The sequence below is a fragment of the Cylas formicarius genome, unplaced genomic scaffold, assembly GCF_029955315.1.
Source record: "Cylas formicarius isolate icCylForm1 unplaced genomic scaffold, icCylForm1.1 PGA_scaffold_7__23_contigs__length_41026272, whole genome shotgun sequence".
NCBI classification, from domain to species: Eukaryota; Metazoa; Arthropoda; class Insecta; order Coleoptera; family Brentidae; genus Cylas; species Cylas formicarius.
Genome location: NW_026844352.1, coordinates 14076797 through 14095075, shown reverse-complemented (window position 1 = coordinate 14095075; position 18279 = coordinate 14076797). Strand labels below are relative to the sequence as shown.

At 31.4% G+C, this 18279-nt stretch overlaps 1 protein-coding gene across 2 annotated transcripts in view; it reads right to left on the bottom strand.

Moving 5' to 3' along the window:
* Positions 1 to 244: 244 nt before the first annotated feature.
* The window catches only part of LOC132705316 (carbonic anhydrase-related protein 10), a 544428-nt gene continuing 526393 nt past the window's right edge, over positions 245 to 18279 (bottom strand). Inside the window, exons 9-11 of one of the 2 annotated variants that reach the window (XM_060675835.1) lie at positions 14949 to 14981; positions 4112 to 4154; positions 245 to 3678 (exon numbers count right to left, since the gene is read on the bottom strand). In XM_060675835.1, the coding sequence (XP_060531818.1) occupies positions 3614 to 3678; positions 4112 to 4154; positions 14949 to 14981 (141 nt within the window). In that variant the 3' untranslated portion in view covers positions 245 to 3613. The remainder of the gene's footprint in view (positions 3679 to 4111; positions 4155 to 14948; positions 14982 to 18279) is intronic. The other variant, XM_060675836.1, reaches the window with a different exon arrangement.

Sequence of the window (18279 nt, the reverse complement as noted above, 5' to 3'; positions counted from 1 at the left end):
GATCAAAGCACAATTTTAAAATACTAATACAACGTTCTGCAACGAATTTGAGTGCAGGAGTTGCAGAAAAACAATCTCTATTTCCAAAACGTAGTGTGATTTAATGACAATATTAAGCAAGTGGTCACAAATACATGATTAATCAAAATTATTTTTCCACGGTACCTATCAACTTAATGGTATTTTAGAATAATATCCGAATATTAAGTCCTATACAATTTTGTGTCATTGTTTGGGATAAGTAAAACAATCCCCTCAATTATTCCTTTTTATTATATTTAATTATATTATTGCCATCAGGATACTTTTTGTAAACGTAATACGGTATGTCCCAACAAATTTATAAAAGCGTCTCATTAGGCTGCTTACAAGTATTTTGGTTAGTTTTGGAAGCGATTACAAAATACTCGATGTTGTTGCGTATGAAATTACATGAAACAATTCCTTAATTTAAACAATGTTTTTCAATGAAATTGACTTTGCCCTGGAAACGTCCAAATCATTTAAGCAATGGTTCTAACATTATCCTACGCGGAAAAGAAATTGGCTTGTTTACTCAATTAAAAACCCATAAAGGGAAATGTATAATACAGTTTAAGAAAACTCTGTGCAGTAACTAACTAAACGTAACGAATGTTAATTTGGAAATAGCAAGGAGTAGATGTTGCTGACTTTGACGTTGAGACTTTTAATTATCAGTTTAACTTAACAATATAAAATTTATAAAAGCCAATTTAAAAAAATTCGCACTAGTGCACAGCGAATACATCTGTTTACAAGTTTTTCGAAGCATTTACATCCAATCTGACACTAGATACTAACAAAAATAAACTCACAAATTTCTATAAAAAGTCTCTAAGTATAACGTTTCGCTATTTTTTACCGAACATATTTTTATTATTGTTATTTTGTCACACTCAAAGCGAATGTGTCCTCTATATACAATAAGAAACCACAATCTACAGTACGCCGCACCGTTTCGCGATGATATTATAAAACAACTAATAATAAACGTACTATACATTGTTGTGAACTGCAATAATCTATTTTAAATATACAGCAATGTTTATGTACATCTCAATGTTGTTTTCTCGTATTTACAAGAATCTTCTGCAACATTTTTTTGAGTGTCAGAGGTAAACAAGACCCTTTTTTGTATTTTCCTTCTGCTTAAAAAAATAGTCATCAGGCAAGACATAAGAGAAAGAAGGAAGAGGAAATTTGTTGCCGCAACTAGACATATTTCAGATGAACGTGCCTCTACTTCGGTGAATTTGATCAAAAAACTCGCGCAACTATGTTAGAAGATCGCAGTATAGTTAACAACTAACGCCTCTAACATTTTTCGTAGTTTAGTATTTATTTTTACGAGGTTTAAAAGAAATCTCAGCTGTTACATCAGTTTTTATAGGCACACAAGAAACAACAAGTGTTACATAGAACACATTTTTTACAGAAATTTTCACAGGTCACTCTAGTACTTATTACAAATCCTCCGTTTCAGTTGCTCACAAATCCATATTGCTGAAACGTAAAGATCTGAGTGGAGGATTTTTCATCGAAAGAATTGTTTACATGCAAGAATTTTAGTTTGATCAAATAAGATTTTAAGCCTCTTTCATGTTCTTTTATACTAGTTGATATTTTTAGCCCTCTATCTCTAATGTACTCTTTGCTGCATATGCGTTCCCAACGGAATTTTGTCAAATGCTAAGTCTGGTTTTGAAATTATATTTCTTAATACCTTTTGATATGTGGTCAGTAATGTTTTGAGTAAAAGGAAGAACCACAGACTGTAGTCATTCCTTAAATTGAATACATTCCTGGTCATAAGTCGAAAATTCTTAATAAATATAGTGTTTAAAAAAATTTTCACCATTGGTCCAAAAATCACTCAAAATCAATGTGAATGCATGTGATCAATTTCTCTACCAAAGAAAAACCGGATTCAGTCTTAACCGCGACTCAAATCTTTACCTTTATCAATATGGGAATCAGTTATTCGAGACAATGTTTATGCGCTTCGTTTATGTCAGGTAATCAATGAAGAAGCCAACCGAATGACAGGCGAAACGTCAGGAAGTTCACAGTAGAAATCCAGATTTTTAAATAATAATTGCAAAGTTAGGTTATAATTTGCACATTAATATTATTCGATTGGTTTTTTGTTTAGTTTTTGTTTCTTATCGGTCACGAAGGTTTTTATAAATACCTTTTTGGCATTTATTAAATTTATAGCAGGCCAAAAGACAACTTAAGGAGTTATATAACAGTGTGCAATGTGTTTATTATTAATTGAAAGACCATGTAAAACTGTAAGTTTATAAGAAGTCATTCTGACTTTCTTTTCTGTGGCGGCTATTATTAAGTTTTTCTTAATTGACACACGCACCTTAAAAAATGATCTACGTTTTGTTTGCAAAATCAATCAAACATATTTGTAACATTCAGGCTTTTATCAAGATTATAAAAAAGGGATCTGGAAAAAGGTGAAGCGAATATGGGGAGTCTTGTTTGCTGTTGAGTACCGTAGGAAGGTTATAGCGGTAACGAAAATATTGTAAAAAACATTATTGTTTGCAAAAGTAACGACAACATCTTAAGTTAAGTAAGGGTTAGTGAGTAAAAATAAATTCCTAGTAACTCATAAAATAAGTAATCGAAACACAACCGTCGAACTAAACGATCAATCTCATCTAAATGGTAATGGACTAAAAAACTATTGGAAGATACTTTGCTTCAATACATTTTACAAATCATGCTTGCTAGTATCTTATAACAGAAATAATTTTAATTGTTTGGTAGTCTCGTCAAACAAACAACAAAATGCAATTTTTTGTTTAGAGGGTTTAAATAAAATGTCAAATATCAAAAGGTTTCAAAAAGTCATTTGGTTATTTTTAAACTATTTGAAAATATTAGCAGTAGCAGTTTTCAGGTGATTTCTTCACATAGTTTGCTCTTCTTCATAATTTCCGGGTACCATCTATATAATTTAGAATTTCGATGGATGTCTCTTTTTAGGTAGAGAAAACTGATTTAGTTCACTTCCAAAATCATCGCAAGTAGAGAAAACGCCTTTTTTTTCTGCTGAAGCAGTATGGAAAGAAATCTGTTTTTTATGGAAGTTCCAGAACCAACTCTTGAACTCCACATATTTTAATATCATGGTAAATTATATTTAAGAATTTTAAAGTACGTGCAGCCTATTTGTGATTTTCAATTTATTTTTCGATTATGGTGGAAATATTCTGTAAAAATATTAAGTAATGAAACTCTGGCTCCTTTATTTTCTATCCTTCGATTTTTCTAGTTCAATATTTTTGTCGACTACTCAGTAAAGCTTGGGAAAACATTATAATATTTGTTTCATTATCAAATAATTTAAACTTCAACAACCATTTTCCTTCCTTCTTTTTCTATTCAATATATTTTGTACCATTCACATATACCGTTTATAATATTTCAAAATATATTACGTGTATCCCACAGAAAATGATGATAAACAACTTTGCAGATTTAAGCGACGAGACAGCAATCAGCACATTTTTAAAATTAAACTTAAATGCGAAAATTGTCTTATTCAATCACCCAGCCTCTTCTTTTATTCGGTTCAGTGGTAAGGATGAATGCTGTGGAACTGGTGAAGGTCTTTTACGCCCGGTGACCACTTGTTCGCTGAAAATAATAAAAGAATGCAATAGATTAATAATAATAAAATAAACGCCATGCAAAGGGCAAAATGTTTTAATTATTTTTATCTGAAATCTAACTAGTAAATATTCGAAATATGTACACGCGCTTTAAACCAAAGGTTTATTCATAACTATTAAGGGAAGGTAGTAGCTGTAACTTCTAAACAATTCAACAGCATTAGTCTCGTTGGAGAAAATATTTTCTATTGCATTGCTCCATCAAACTCAATTTACCTGCGATATGCCGTGTTGGTTATTTAATTATAAAATTGTGAAATCTTTTAAATTAACCAAAAATTAACGGGAAAAAAATTACCCACAGAAATATTTTTGTTAATGAATTTTTCAATAATTTTATTTCCGGAAAACTAGCAAAATGCATTTTCTTGACAGTAAACTAAAGTGATCGTGCCTACCTCTATAGTACATTTCCTTGTGCATGGAAGGACAACTGTTAACCTGAAACAAACGAATAAATTTTTAATATTAAATTACGTTTATGAATAGTTTTACTATCTCAAGTTATAGGCTAGCGTGGAGTGAAAAATCGTAGCCGATATACAAAACAGTTGCCTTTGGTTATACAAATTAACTATGCAAAATTTGAACAAAATCGGACTTTGTTTTTGGCTGCCCAAACGACTCTCTATTTTTCAATATGTATCATAATTTCCCATAAAAATGCATGGTTGTGACCGAACAGGAGCTTCAGACAGAGCCGCAGCAATTCTTGTTAATGCTGCTTTAACAGACATGGGAATACTAAGAAAATCCGAATCATCTAAAATAATAGATCGAAGCAAAATTCGTCGAGAAAGCTCGTGAAAATATAAAAAGAAACGATAAAGAAAAATTAACCTACGTTTACGGAGTGTATTTTGATGGAAGAAAAGATCGAACTTTAGTTCAAGTACAACAAGGAAATATTCTCCCAAGAAAGACAATTACGGAAGAACATATCGTTTTAGTTTCAGAGCCGGGTTTCAACTACCTAGTAGTTACCATTTGTTTAGCTTAATAAATAAAAGTAGATTTTTTGCCTGATGAACTAAAAAAGGTGGTAGTGCTACAAAGAAAGGGATACTTCGGTCACCCTGAAAATTTATTATTGGCAATGTTAGCTGATGATAGAAAACATATTCGCAAATGGGGTCTTCGAAGAATACTAAAATACAGAGAAGCCAAACAATATAAAAAAATAAGTACGTCAATTTGAAATTCCCAAATTCAATTTTAATGCAAATGACTACTTTGATTTAATTAACTGGCAATCATTAACCATTTCAGAGCCGCCATTGTTAAAATGGTTACAGAAGCATCAGCAGCGGTATGTGGCTATGACGCAAGAGACGGGTTCATAAGATCTAGAATCGCTTCTAGAGCCGCACTACCAAAATTTGAGACAAAAGACCAGTACCGCCAAGTTTTACAAGAAAATTGACTATTAAAAAAAATGAAAAAAGGGTGGGCGGGTGGTGGAACTCGATTTGCAACTACTTCCATGTGGTGAGTTCTGGGTTATTAAGACAATACTCCTCTGGTATCTTTATGAAAATAAGCGAAGAGCTGCATAAGAGAAAATAAGCTATTTTTTTATTAAAATAGGATATCAAATTTGCACACAAAAGAGTAGTTCAAGCAAACCAAGTTTTTGCACTGGAACTAGCATCTACAAAACAAAAGAAATTTATTTTTCTCAATGCGAATTTTTGAATCTTGTGGATATTCCTAGTAGGAAAGCGTAATAGAAATATCTATCGTTTTACTATCACTAATTTACTATCATAGGCATTTAGTGGAGTATTAATTAGCGAGAATGTAAAGCACAATATTAATTAAACAGTTAAACAGTATTGGACCCAGTATTAACACCTGAGGTATTCCTGAATGAACCAAGACCTCAAAGGATTGACCATGATTTAAAAATATTAACCAAATCTACGTAAGTGTCAAACCCGCTATCATGCTTGGAAAGGAGATCAGAAATGACGGAAAACAATTCTTTTGAATTTAAGTTTGAGAGTTGTGTTGTTGCGGAGTGTTTTATAAAATACCAGTTTTATACTCAATGTTTGTAACATTTTGTGGAAATTTCCCTCAACACTATTAAATTGAATGAAATACGGAATTCAACGTCAAACTAATAAATTTGCCAGATTTGAAAAGGATTTTTATAATGTTAGACCACATACTGCTAGAGTAGTACAAAATTATTTAGACGAAGTGAATATTGGGACCTTAGATGGGCCTCCTCGCAGTTCAGACCTCAACCTCATAGAACTCTTAGGTAGGTTCCAATATATGCTATATCTTGAGCGCATTAATTGATCATGATCATTAATTAAATTGGTAGTTTTATGCTTTTTGTTTTAACATGAATTAAGTTATCGATCTGTATGTGTAGGTTTTCTGTAAACAGAATAACCCAATGTTAGGTGTGATTTTCTATTGATATGAATATATAAGAGTGGGATATCATTATTAGTTTCTAAGTCAATGGTAAAACGTATGGGAATATACAATTTAAGTGGCTAAGAAGATCTCGGAGGGATTCTTGACCATGAGGCCAAATAACAAAAGTATAAATAACGTGGGGTTTCCATAATTGTGATTTTAGATAGATGGATTTTCTTTAAACAGGCTTCCATAAATATATTCACGATGACTGGTGATAACGTTCATAAATCTGACATTTACAAGAAAAATATGTTCTAGACAGGCATTTTTTATTCAAGATGTCAAGATTTGGATCTATATTCTCGGATTTTAATATATCTGAAATATTGGTCAAGTTTAGGAACGGGGATTTTAGTAAAGAGGCATTCTATGTCGAAACGAACCAGAGATTAAACGGGAATATCTATGTAAAAGTTAGTGGTGTTGTGCATATGGTGACTGCAGTTGGTGATCTCGATGTTATTTTGAAAAGGGATTGAATATAGTCTACAACTTTAAATTTGACGTGAGTACTTTATATACATATTATGTGTTTTGGGGTATCACTGGTGAATTATTATTGTGATAACGTAAGTGACATTCTTACACTTCACATCCTTTTTTTTACAAGTCGCGTCGCATCCTTAGCCAATGCCTAGTATATTGTTTCTTTTTTTTTCTTCTCTCTTTTGTCTAAAGAGCATCAAATATTATTTGTTATATACGTTTAGAACATTATTGTTTTGTTACTTATCCCTCAATATTTATTTGGTCTATCTTGAGTTGAATATTTATTGTGTAATAACTTATTGTAATTGGTTACACATATTTCTTTTTTTTTTAGTACTGCATATGTTCAAAGTCATTTAAATGTAGAAGTTATTAATCATAATTTTAATGTAAATAGTGGATTAGAATTCTTAATCTTAAAAATTTGCATAAAAGGAAAAAAAACGCATTTTCTTGTTTCCATAGGCCACCCAATATTAATTTAAACGCTGCTTTGGGTGATTTAGACAATATGTTTTCCCATGCTTATCCCACCGTTGATGACACTATTTGTCTCGGCAACTTTAATGTCAATCTTTTATCTCACGATAATCTACTAGTACTCTTATTTGAAAATTACAATCTTTATCAAGTTATAAACGAACCCACAAGAATTACAGCAACTAATACTACGTTCATTGATGTGATTTTTGTTAATAAGCGATTTCTTGCTAACGAATCTGCCGCTTTAGATACACATCACATTTCCGACCATAAATTAATTTATTGCAATTTGGATTTCTTTAAAAAGCCTATTGAACCCATGATTCTAAAGTATCGTTTTTAGAAACTTTAACGTCAACAATTTTCAACATGATATGTGCAACTTACCGTGGGACAATAGCATCTATGAAAACAATATTGATGAGAAAATTACAATGCTTAATAATTTACTGTTAATATTATTTGATGCACATGCTCCAATTAAAGAGTCACGTATAAGTAAACCAAAGGCTTCCTGGTTGACGGAAAATGTTACAATATTTATGAAGCAGAGAGATTCAGCTTTACAAAGATTTAGTTTAATTAATACGATTTTTTCGCAGTTACTTCTAAACAAACCAAACTGCAATGATAAAATACAATATTATCAAGACAATTGTTTTAATGGTGCTCTACTATTCATGAAATTAAAACAAATGCCACTGGGGTTGACGAAATCTCTCCACTTATGCTTAAATACTGCAGTGCTTACATTGATAAGTATGTCATTCACATTATTAATTCTTCCATAGAGATAAACTATTTTCCAAAAAGTTGGAAAATGTCACTTGGAAAACCATTAGCTAAAAATAATGCCCCGACAAGTTTCAATGACGTAAGAACAATAAGTACATTACCGGCACTATCAAAAATATACGAAAAAGTTCTTTATAATCAAATGTATACATATATAATGGATAATAGAATAGTACCACAAAGTCAGTGCGGTTTTAAACGAAAGTCGAGTACTGCGAATGCTCTTATAAGTGTCATTGATGATATTGTCCGAGCCACTGACAAAAAACTAATGAGTGCCTTAATACTTTTGGATTTTTCGAAGGCATTCGATACGGTGAACCATGACCTATTAATTTCCAAGCTGAATTTCTATGGGTTTGCGGTTAATTCACACGAGATGATTAAATCGTATTTTTCAGATCGATATCAGAAAATATACTCTGATAGCAGATATTCGAAAGAAATTGAAATTTTCTCTGGGGTGCTGCAAGGTTCCATTTTGGGGCCGTTATTTTTTTTTTTGCAGAGGTATTTACAGGATTAGTGAACTTTAACATAATTTAAAGCTAAACAAAACAAAACAAACAAAAAATTAATATCATGTTAGATAATTTTAAACTTTCATTTTCGATTCAACAAAAAATTTGGGGGTGATCATAGATTGGGATCTAAGATGTCGTGAATATTTAAAAAATACAACAACAATTATGTGATTGACTTGTTCTCTCACATTTTAGCTACTGAATATGTATGGTTTTTTTATTGATAACGAGTGTAAGTGCCATATTCAAAGGTTGCAGAATGCTTGTGTTCGTTTTATTATGGGTCTTCGAAAATATGACTATGTATCTGCTGCATATCGTCAACATAATTGGCTTAAAATGGAACAAGGAAGAGCTATTCATTTCAACATATTCGTTATGACAATTATCCATAACCTCGATTCACCCACTTTGCTGAGAGACCGGCTTACTCCTAGGAGTACTATCCATTCTGTGAATGTTAGGTACAGGTGCCTTGTTTCGTAGATCTTTCACACTCAACGCAATTCGTGTGTATAATTCTTTCTCACGGAAATTCAGTCACTTAAATTTACATTCATTTCAAAAAAGGTACAAAGATCATTTGTTCCAAATACAGTTTTCCTAATAATGTGTTGCTAATTATGTTGTTAGCATGGGATTATATTGAGTTATCAAATTCTTTATCTTCAATTGCATTTTCTGTAGTATGAAGTAGAGTTATGTTATTCTTCCGACTTGCAGGTATTTTTCATATTTTATTTGTTGTTCAACCATTTTTTATTTCAATAAATAGTGTGCAAATTATTAATACTGGAGTAGCTATTTAAAGCTAGACTGGGCCGCTTTTGAGCGCAGTTTACTTTGTTTTGAAAAATATTAATATTGTATATTGTTTTTTTTTTGTTATAATAAAGGCTATTTATTATTATTATTGTATCCTGTGGTTCTAATCTTTCCGTGTAAAATGTTTTAACATAGAAGTTAGATATTTTGCTAGGGAATATGCTAGAGGAAAGAATGTGCTGATAATATGTAATCCTAGGTTGTGAATCTTAGGGAGAGCGGTAGAGACGAGGAATTTTAGATTCATGAGGGGTGACTCTTTCATGGATTCTGAAAGAGCATAATACCAGATTTAACGAATTTTATTAGCTGTTTGAGATAGCGGTTTGTTTAGGATAGACTCGACATCAGAAATGATTTCCTCTATAGGGATAATGACGAAGTCGGAACCTTTTGCAAGAACTGAATTTTCCGTCTCAAAAAATTGGTGCGATGATACATTTAGCACAGTGTTTGGTAGTTGAAGAAAGTTTGATGGTTGACTATTGTTGACTTTGGTTTTTAAAAATTTTCAATATAATTCTGGGTAGAAGATAAACTAAAATTTTCAGCTTTGTTATGAATGACTCTGTAAACAAGAGAGTTGATAAACGTTGATTTTTGAGTGTGAAGGTAATTTGAAAATGCATTAAGGTATCGGTGTGAGTGAATAGGTTTTCTGTAAACAGGTTATATATATATATATATATATATATATATATATATATATATATATATATATATATATATATATATATATATATATATATATATATATATATATAAAGTGTTTTCGGAGCGCGGGCGTTGAGGATGCCAAGTGGGATTTTGGCGGGGCGTCTGCGGGATTCCGGTCGGATGCAGGATTTGCAGGATTCCAGTCGGATGCAGGATTCCAGTCGGAGTTCAACGAGCGAACGGATGATATCCCGGAGTATAGTGTCATCATATATATATATATATATATATATATATATATATATATATATATATATATATATATATATATATATATATATATATATATATATATATATATATATATATATATATATATATATATATATATACATATAATATCTAAGAATAGGAAATTATTATTATTTTCTAATTCAATGGTAAAGCGTGTGTTAGGATGTACAGAGTTTAAATTGGTAAGAAAATCTTGCAGAGATTCTTGAACAAGAGGCCAAATAACAAAAGTTTAATCAAAATCTCATTTCCATAATTTTAGTTTTAGATGGAAGGTATTGAGGGCTTTGTTTTCAAAAGCTTTCGTAAACACATTCGCGGTGACTGGTGATAATCGAGAACCCATAGCTGTTCCCGAAGATTGTTCAAAAATCTCACTGTAATAAGAAAAATTAACATGAGAACTTTTGGTTCCAGATTCTCGGAGTTGTTGTTGAGAGTTTCAGGAATAGGAACTTTAGGAAAGGAGGATTCTACATTCTTCTACAAGATAAAACCAAAATTCTTGTATGTAATCAATTCTTCTACCAGCGAAAAATCAGAGAATCTATTGAAATGTATAAGCAATCTTAACCGCGACTCAGGTCTTTCACCTTTCACCAATATGGGAATTAGTCATCTGAGACAATGCTCATGCCCCTCCTTTAGCCCCTCGTAGAAATAATATAATAAATAATAATAATAAAGATTTGTAAATAGTATTACACTAGCCCTAGCCTGTGGAAGTCTCATTGAAAAGGTTTCGTTACTGTTCCAACATTCCCTATCTCATATAATTTTTTTTTATGATTTGATTTCGTCATATATAAATAACATTTTGAGTGCCGTCGGTCCATTTATTAGGGGACGTTTTCGCGCGTCAGCCGAAATGTCGAAAATAAGTCCACTTAACGGGCCATTTACACTGTAAATTTTGCCGCCGATGTAGTAAACTGTCGTCGTACCGGAAATAGAAAGCACACATACCGGTTGTCCGAATTCGGATTTGTTGACGCTGCACCGGAGGGCAGAGTGAGGACGCAATAGCCATCGTTTTTAAACAAGGAAATTGGAAGCCGGACAATGCAAATTTCGTCAGGCCCGCACGGCCCCATCTAAATTTTAATTAATTCACTTTATTCGAGTATATTGGCGCCGTTGTTAGATGATGGCGGCCCACTCACAAACACATATAAAATATACTTTTTATTGTCGTAAAGTATATGAACATTAAAATAATTAATAAATGAAGATCTCGGTTAATTTAAACATTATTTTTATTAGTACAAGAACAAAGATCGAATTAAAAAATTTAAATTAAATAACAGAGTCGCGAAACATTAGTTAAGTTCTTTTATTTTTGGAAGATCTCTCACTCTTGGTAGAAAAACTTTGTTAAGGGTTGGATTGTCCCTTTTTAATTACCAGCAGTAATCTGATATTTTTGCAATGTTCTATCAAGCTTGATATCTGCGTTCCATTACTTGTATATCTTGGTGGAATTTGTCACCTTGCTGCTCACTCACTCATAAAAAGGTTAGTTTTATTCTCATATTGCATCCCATTTCTCTAAATTTCTCTAACATGTTTTCTACAATGTCGTTGTCATTTAGTATTCACAAAGTCCTGATCTTCTCTTCTCTTATTTGAAAAAACATTGCTTTCTTTAGTTTAGCATTTTCATGTTCCATCTTTATTTAAAGCTTTAACTTACTGCTTCACCAGCACTAATTTAATATGCAACGGTGGTAAGAGAATTTTTCGTGGATCAATAAGATTATCTTGAAGAACATTTTTTAATCCGGGAATTAAATTAACCCTTATTGGCCAGTCCTTTTTCACCCCAAGTTTCTGTCTGTTTCTATTTTTCCATTCACACAAAAAACAAAGGTACTTCGTATATCCTGACTGTTGACCTAGTAGACGTCCCACAATTTTTAAGTCACCACAAATCATAGAATTATAGTCTTTATATTTGATTGTTAAGCAGTAAGCAGTAATTCTAAATTTTCGTGGTATTTTTTGATTTGCACAGATTTACGTTGTGCTAATGAACAGCTTGGATGAGTCAATAAAAAGCCTCCAATTATCAGAATTGTAGTCTGTACCAAGTTTCTTTATTAGATTACGAATATCGGTACAATAAACAAGTAAACACTTTGTTCAAAATATCCTATAAATTCTATCCCGCGCTTCATGAAATGTGAGATTATTACTAGAATCTTCAATTGTTAAAATATGCTCTACTGCTATCTACAACGATGATTGTGGGCTGAAGATAGATGTAAATTTTCATATTAGAAATAGAATCAAACTTGGATGGGGACGAGACGAAAGCAATTTCAAAATGTAGAGATAGAGAATTTAGTTTTGCTTTGCGGGTATAATAAATTCTTCCTCTTTAACTATATCTACGAAGAATTTTATAAACATATGAGGATTTAATGATGGTATATTTTAAGGAAATTAGAGAATAGAAGACACTAACAAGATGATTGGCGAAATGATAGCAAATTCGATTTGTCAACAACCGTGAATAGTAATACTGTAGCCTGTGGAAATTGCTTTGAAGAATATGCTGCACTGCGTTTTTCCTGATCCCGAGTTTAATATAGAATTAGTAACGTTTCCCGCTCCGATTTGATTTTACTTGGTGCTACAAGTATTCTGGGTGATGCAATGATCCATTAAAATAAGAGACTCACATAAGAGTCTGTCCTTTCATATGTAACATATGCAGCTAAGAGCAGTAGCAACTGTACAGGGTGTTTCATTATAGCGTGAATATTTTTAGACTTCAATACTTTTATTATTAAAATATTAAAGCGTGCTCCTGTGTAATATTTGTCAATCTGCTGCCTTCATACTATTAAAAATGGCCCATAATATAGTTAAATGCATTATTAAGAGTTCGATAAAGCATCTTAGTAATTATTTCATACATTTTTTTATGATTGTTTTAATTGGGACGCCCTGTATTTCTCCTATAACAATTTGGTTATTAAATCAATTAATTAAAAAAAAATAATTTGATAATCGCGTATTATGCGAATGCATATTTGTCTCTTAGTTATGCCTATGGGGTTGTGTTTAATTTAAAGATAAGAAATTTAATTTAAAGACAACAAAATTATAACGGCAACAACAAGAAAACTCTTATTTACATTCAACAGCGGAATCTGTTCTCATAACAACACTTATTACGCATATGCCATAAGAAATAGAAACAACCTTGGTTATGATAAATCGTTATGAGTATATTAAAAAGACATTCCAATATTTTGGCAGAAAATTTTCTTATTTGTCACCAAACGCTCAAACTTCCAACTTTCAAAAGAGAAGTGAAGAGAGTACTATTAAGCTATACTTTCCATACATTGATGAACAATCGGTGAAGCTCTAGAGGAATTTGGTTTTTATTTATCTTTTGTTTTTTTGTGGTGTATCTAATAATAATGTAGCCTAAAAGTTAATAATAAAATATATAAATAAAAACATTTACAAAGATGGATTAATTTATTGCTATCTAGTGGGCCCTGAATGGTAAATAAATTAAAATAAATTTCTATACAACGTTTACTACGTTGTTTTTCTAGTTTGCGCTTTGGTATTACCAAATAATATTTAAAAGTGGGTATTTTTTTGGTTTTACTTACAGTCAGCAGCTAAAGAAGGAATATAAACACAAACAAATATAAACAGAAGGAAGAAAAAAGGATTATTTTGATTAAGATGTGATGACTAGACTAGACTAAACTAATTAACGAATATCCATATTTGTGGAAAATAAAAATTAGAGAAACAATTAATTAGCGATAAAAAGTGTTTTCAACTAACGAGGGTGGTAATACTTTAAATTATATTGTATCATTTTTTATTTTATATTCAGAGCTTACTAGATAAGCGATTTGTTATTGTATTGTTGTAAATGATCAATAAAAACAAACATTAAGGAAAAACTTGAATCAATTTGCATAAGGAAATCTTAACGAAAGTTCTAAAGATGCCATAGCTGAACAAAATAAGGTAGTTCGATACAGGGTATTCCATTAAAAAAAATCAATGAAAATTTAGTTTAAAAGTCATCAAGTCGGCAAGACTTTGAAAAATACCCTGTACAAAATAAATACTCTTGTAAATGCATTTTTAATATTATAAAGGTAGCATATTTTAGGAATAGATCAAGTCATCATCAAGTTGGCAACATCGCATTCAAATTCAAATCAGGGTGTCATATGAATATTTCTCAGATGAAAAAACATACAGTGTTCCATTTTATTTATATATTAATTTTTCAAAGTGTTTATGAAACACCCTGTACAATATTTGTAAGTAACAATTATTTATTAATTAATTTTCATTATTCTGATAAACATATGAGGTTGCCATGATTGACATGAGGTGTTGCAAGCGACACAAGGGTATTAATTGTTTTGGCAACATGTGTTACTAAGTAAGCAGTTATTAATTTGGATTACAAGACAGTGAAGAGTATTCAAGCGTCTTTGATATCAACATAAAAGACAATTCTTCTAAAAAAAAGGTAGAGGTTTGTTTTTAAAAAAATCATTGTAATTTTTAAATTCTATTTTAATCGATTTTGACTCTATTTACTTTCCCATGACTATATTTCTTTAAATATGATTATATTTCTACTGTAGAATATTCTATAAATCATTTTTGGCATTAACAACATTTCGTTTTAGCTTTAAAAAATAATTGTTAAGGGTAATGTGATTTGTATACCTACCCTTTTATCTTCTGTCGACCGATTTGCGCTCTCCTGTAATAATATAATTTTAGATTAGTAATTAGTATTTTACTTCATTTTCGACCCTAGAAAATTTATAAAACATAATAAAAAACATTTTCAATATATTTCTGGGTTGCAATATTTGCAAAATTTTGGTGTGTTGATTAGTTTTAGCCAAGTTATAGTGTCATGTTCTTTATCGCAACAAAGAAAGTATTATCATAGGTTAGTGTAAAATCATAGGTTATAGATAACGATGTTCGACTTGAGTTGACATATAGAGAGTGAAATTTGACCACGCCTTTATTTTTAGAAATCGAATGCTATAAGTTGCTTTACAAGAAGTGGAATTTCGAAGATCTGATAATTCAGAAGAGAACAGGAATGGTTGTTTACAACAGTCACAAGGTCGATCTAGCTGCAAATTATTTTAACTGACACGTTAAATTTCCATTCGGCATGAAGCAATTGAAACAGCAACACCACACACAAATTAAAAAATGTACTTGAATTACATTATAGATAAAAATGGACGGAACTGCCATCATAAACTTCTAAAGCAATGTTTCTTTGAAATCCGTCTAGTAAAATGTTACGAAATTTATGTTATTACATAAATTTATTATACCGGTATTTGTTGTTATTTATTTAGAAGATATACTGAAGAAATTTATCAACGCGTTCCATAGTATACTTTTTGCTTTTTAGTATACTATCAATTAGCTCAATTAATCAATTTTTTTTTATTAGTTTTTTATAGTTTATCCTTGATGTGAATTTTCCCCTTATTTGGGTTTCTGTATGACTAAAAATCTCCAAGTGGCGATTTAAACTGGATGTTTCGAGAACCATAGTGATTGTGATGATAAATTGCCAAAAAATTGGTGCAAAGAGCTAATTATTTATAATATTATAATTATGGACATTTTTGACTGTAGTTTGAAAACAACTTTGACCCTAGAATTCAAACTTGCTTCAATATTCAGGGTATAACTGATCCGCCATAGAGCAACAGATATCAATATAAACCAAAATAAGAAGGTTTAAAATGTGGTGTGATGGCAACTGGAAACTTAATTACCAAATTGAAAATTTCAGTTATTTCCAAATAGGTAAAAATATCAAAAGTTTCGTAGGTAGGAACTCCAAATTCGGTATTAGTGTCAAGCTCCAGTCAACCTTCAAATAGATTCTCCGTTTTAGGTAAAAATATGCATCTCACAGATCGTATCATGAAAACTGTCATTGTTATTAATCTCTTATGCCTGTGTGTCATTAAATTTAAGAAAAATATCACTTTCAACACATTGCGCATTTTCATGCACTAACATACGTATTTTTCTTCTGTATAGGGAGTTCCATTTTTCTAAAATACAACTTACTTTTAGCACTTGTGGTTCAACCTTTAGAGAAAGTAAGCACTTAACCGAAATGTTAAACTTCGTCAAAAACTTTTATTTTGGTCACCACATTCGACACTGTTTAGCTTGAATAACCCTGTATAAAACGTTTTGATTACCAAGGTCAGTTGATCATACTTTTAAAGTATTTTTTATAGCGGAACAACTTGAGAGGCAGAAAATTAAAACACCGCGCTTTCCCGACCGATACAAAATTAATCCCCGATTGTTCATTCAAACTTTTATCAGATTCATAATTTCTCGCTTTAATCCTCGATTCGCGTTTCCCCTACAACAGCTGTAACGAAGATTGGACCGAAATAATAAAGTTAACGGCCCGACATCTAAGTTTTACCTGAAGAGAGTTGAAATTCTGTTCGAAGCCGCAAAAGTTTGTTTATACCAAAGTTTCGGTGAATCGAAACGCGTTGCCTGCATAATGCTTAAAACATGGCCCCATAAACACATCTACTTATTGTTGCACTATTGTTCGATTTTGTTTACATTCTGGTTAGTCCAAATATCGTTGTAAGTGAAAACCGGTATTATCGTGCGACAATAACTAACTTTCCTTTTGCTTTTATATTCATTAATTGTAGCTTCAAATAAAATTCGTAAGAAAAATGTGACCGATGTATATTATCTGGATATAAAAAAGGATATTTTCATCTTAATGCATTAAAGAATAGTAATAGTAATAGTTTCCTTAAAAAATATATTCTAAAATGAGAAGGCGTTAAATGTTTGACCGTGGTCTAATGCTTCTGTTATTCTGTTGTTATTATTAAGCATATTTATATTATTATTTAAAAATATGTACATGGGAGAGAGTATAGTTTGGCAACAATCGACTCCAGTCAAACATTTGATTTTTTTTCTAAAGTGACAGTTTATAATCGAATACAAAATATAAAAAATGGCGTTCGTTCAACAGCTGTTTTTTCGAAAATAAATGTCAGTATCTTCAGAATGGCTGAAAGCATTTTGTCAAATTTGTTCAAAAGGGGTCTGAGCAAATTTATTTCGATTGTTTGTAGCGCCGCTAGGGGGCGTTATGCAACATCATTATAAATAAAATTATTTTATTGCAACAAAAGATCGCCAAATACGCTTCTAACACCCTAGTGAAAACCGCATTTTAATATTGTAAATAAAAACCAAATAATGTCGGTATCTTTCGGAATATTTTTATTTAATTTTTTATTTTTTTTCTTTTTATTAAATATCAATATTCGTTCTTTTAGCACAATATACATAAATTTACTGTTAAAACGCCAACAATATGATTAATAATAATTAATATTCATTTCAACAGATCAATTGCGTTTCCAATGTTCTGAAAATTGTGGTGAAGTGTATTTTGTGATGGAACGTTTAATACATTTTTCTACTCCTGTCTGTAAAATACCTAATTACCCACCAATCTAGCGCGCGGGAAGCGTCACTTTACCACGTCAGTTTCGTTTCCCACGAATCCGAGCCACTTCGGATATTGACGGGATTTTACCGCACGGATTTGGGAGCAATCGGATGTTTTCTCAGATATTTCCCACGCTTTGAATATTCACGTTTGTCAATTCTGACGGTCATGTCAGTGAATGTATTAGTGTTGTTTTGCGAAAATGTACCCAAAAACTAACGGTCGTAGAAAAAGTATAGTATGCAACACGTTCGGTAAACTCACTCGTTTATTAAAAACTCGCTCCGCTCGTGTCAAATAAACTCGTGAGTCAAATGCCGTTCACCTCACTTGTTGCATAATATACTATTAATGTGGATTTTTGTCTCTGTCACCAATATTGGAATCAGTCATCCGAGACTGTGTTTATGCCCCTCATTTGGCTCCGCTCCCCACAAACAACATAAAAGCAGGTACAGAGTAAAATGCGAGCCAGTTTCAGACAAGCTCTGAAGAAGCCAACAGGATG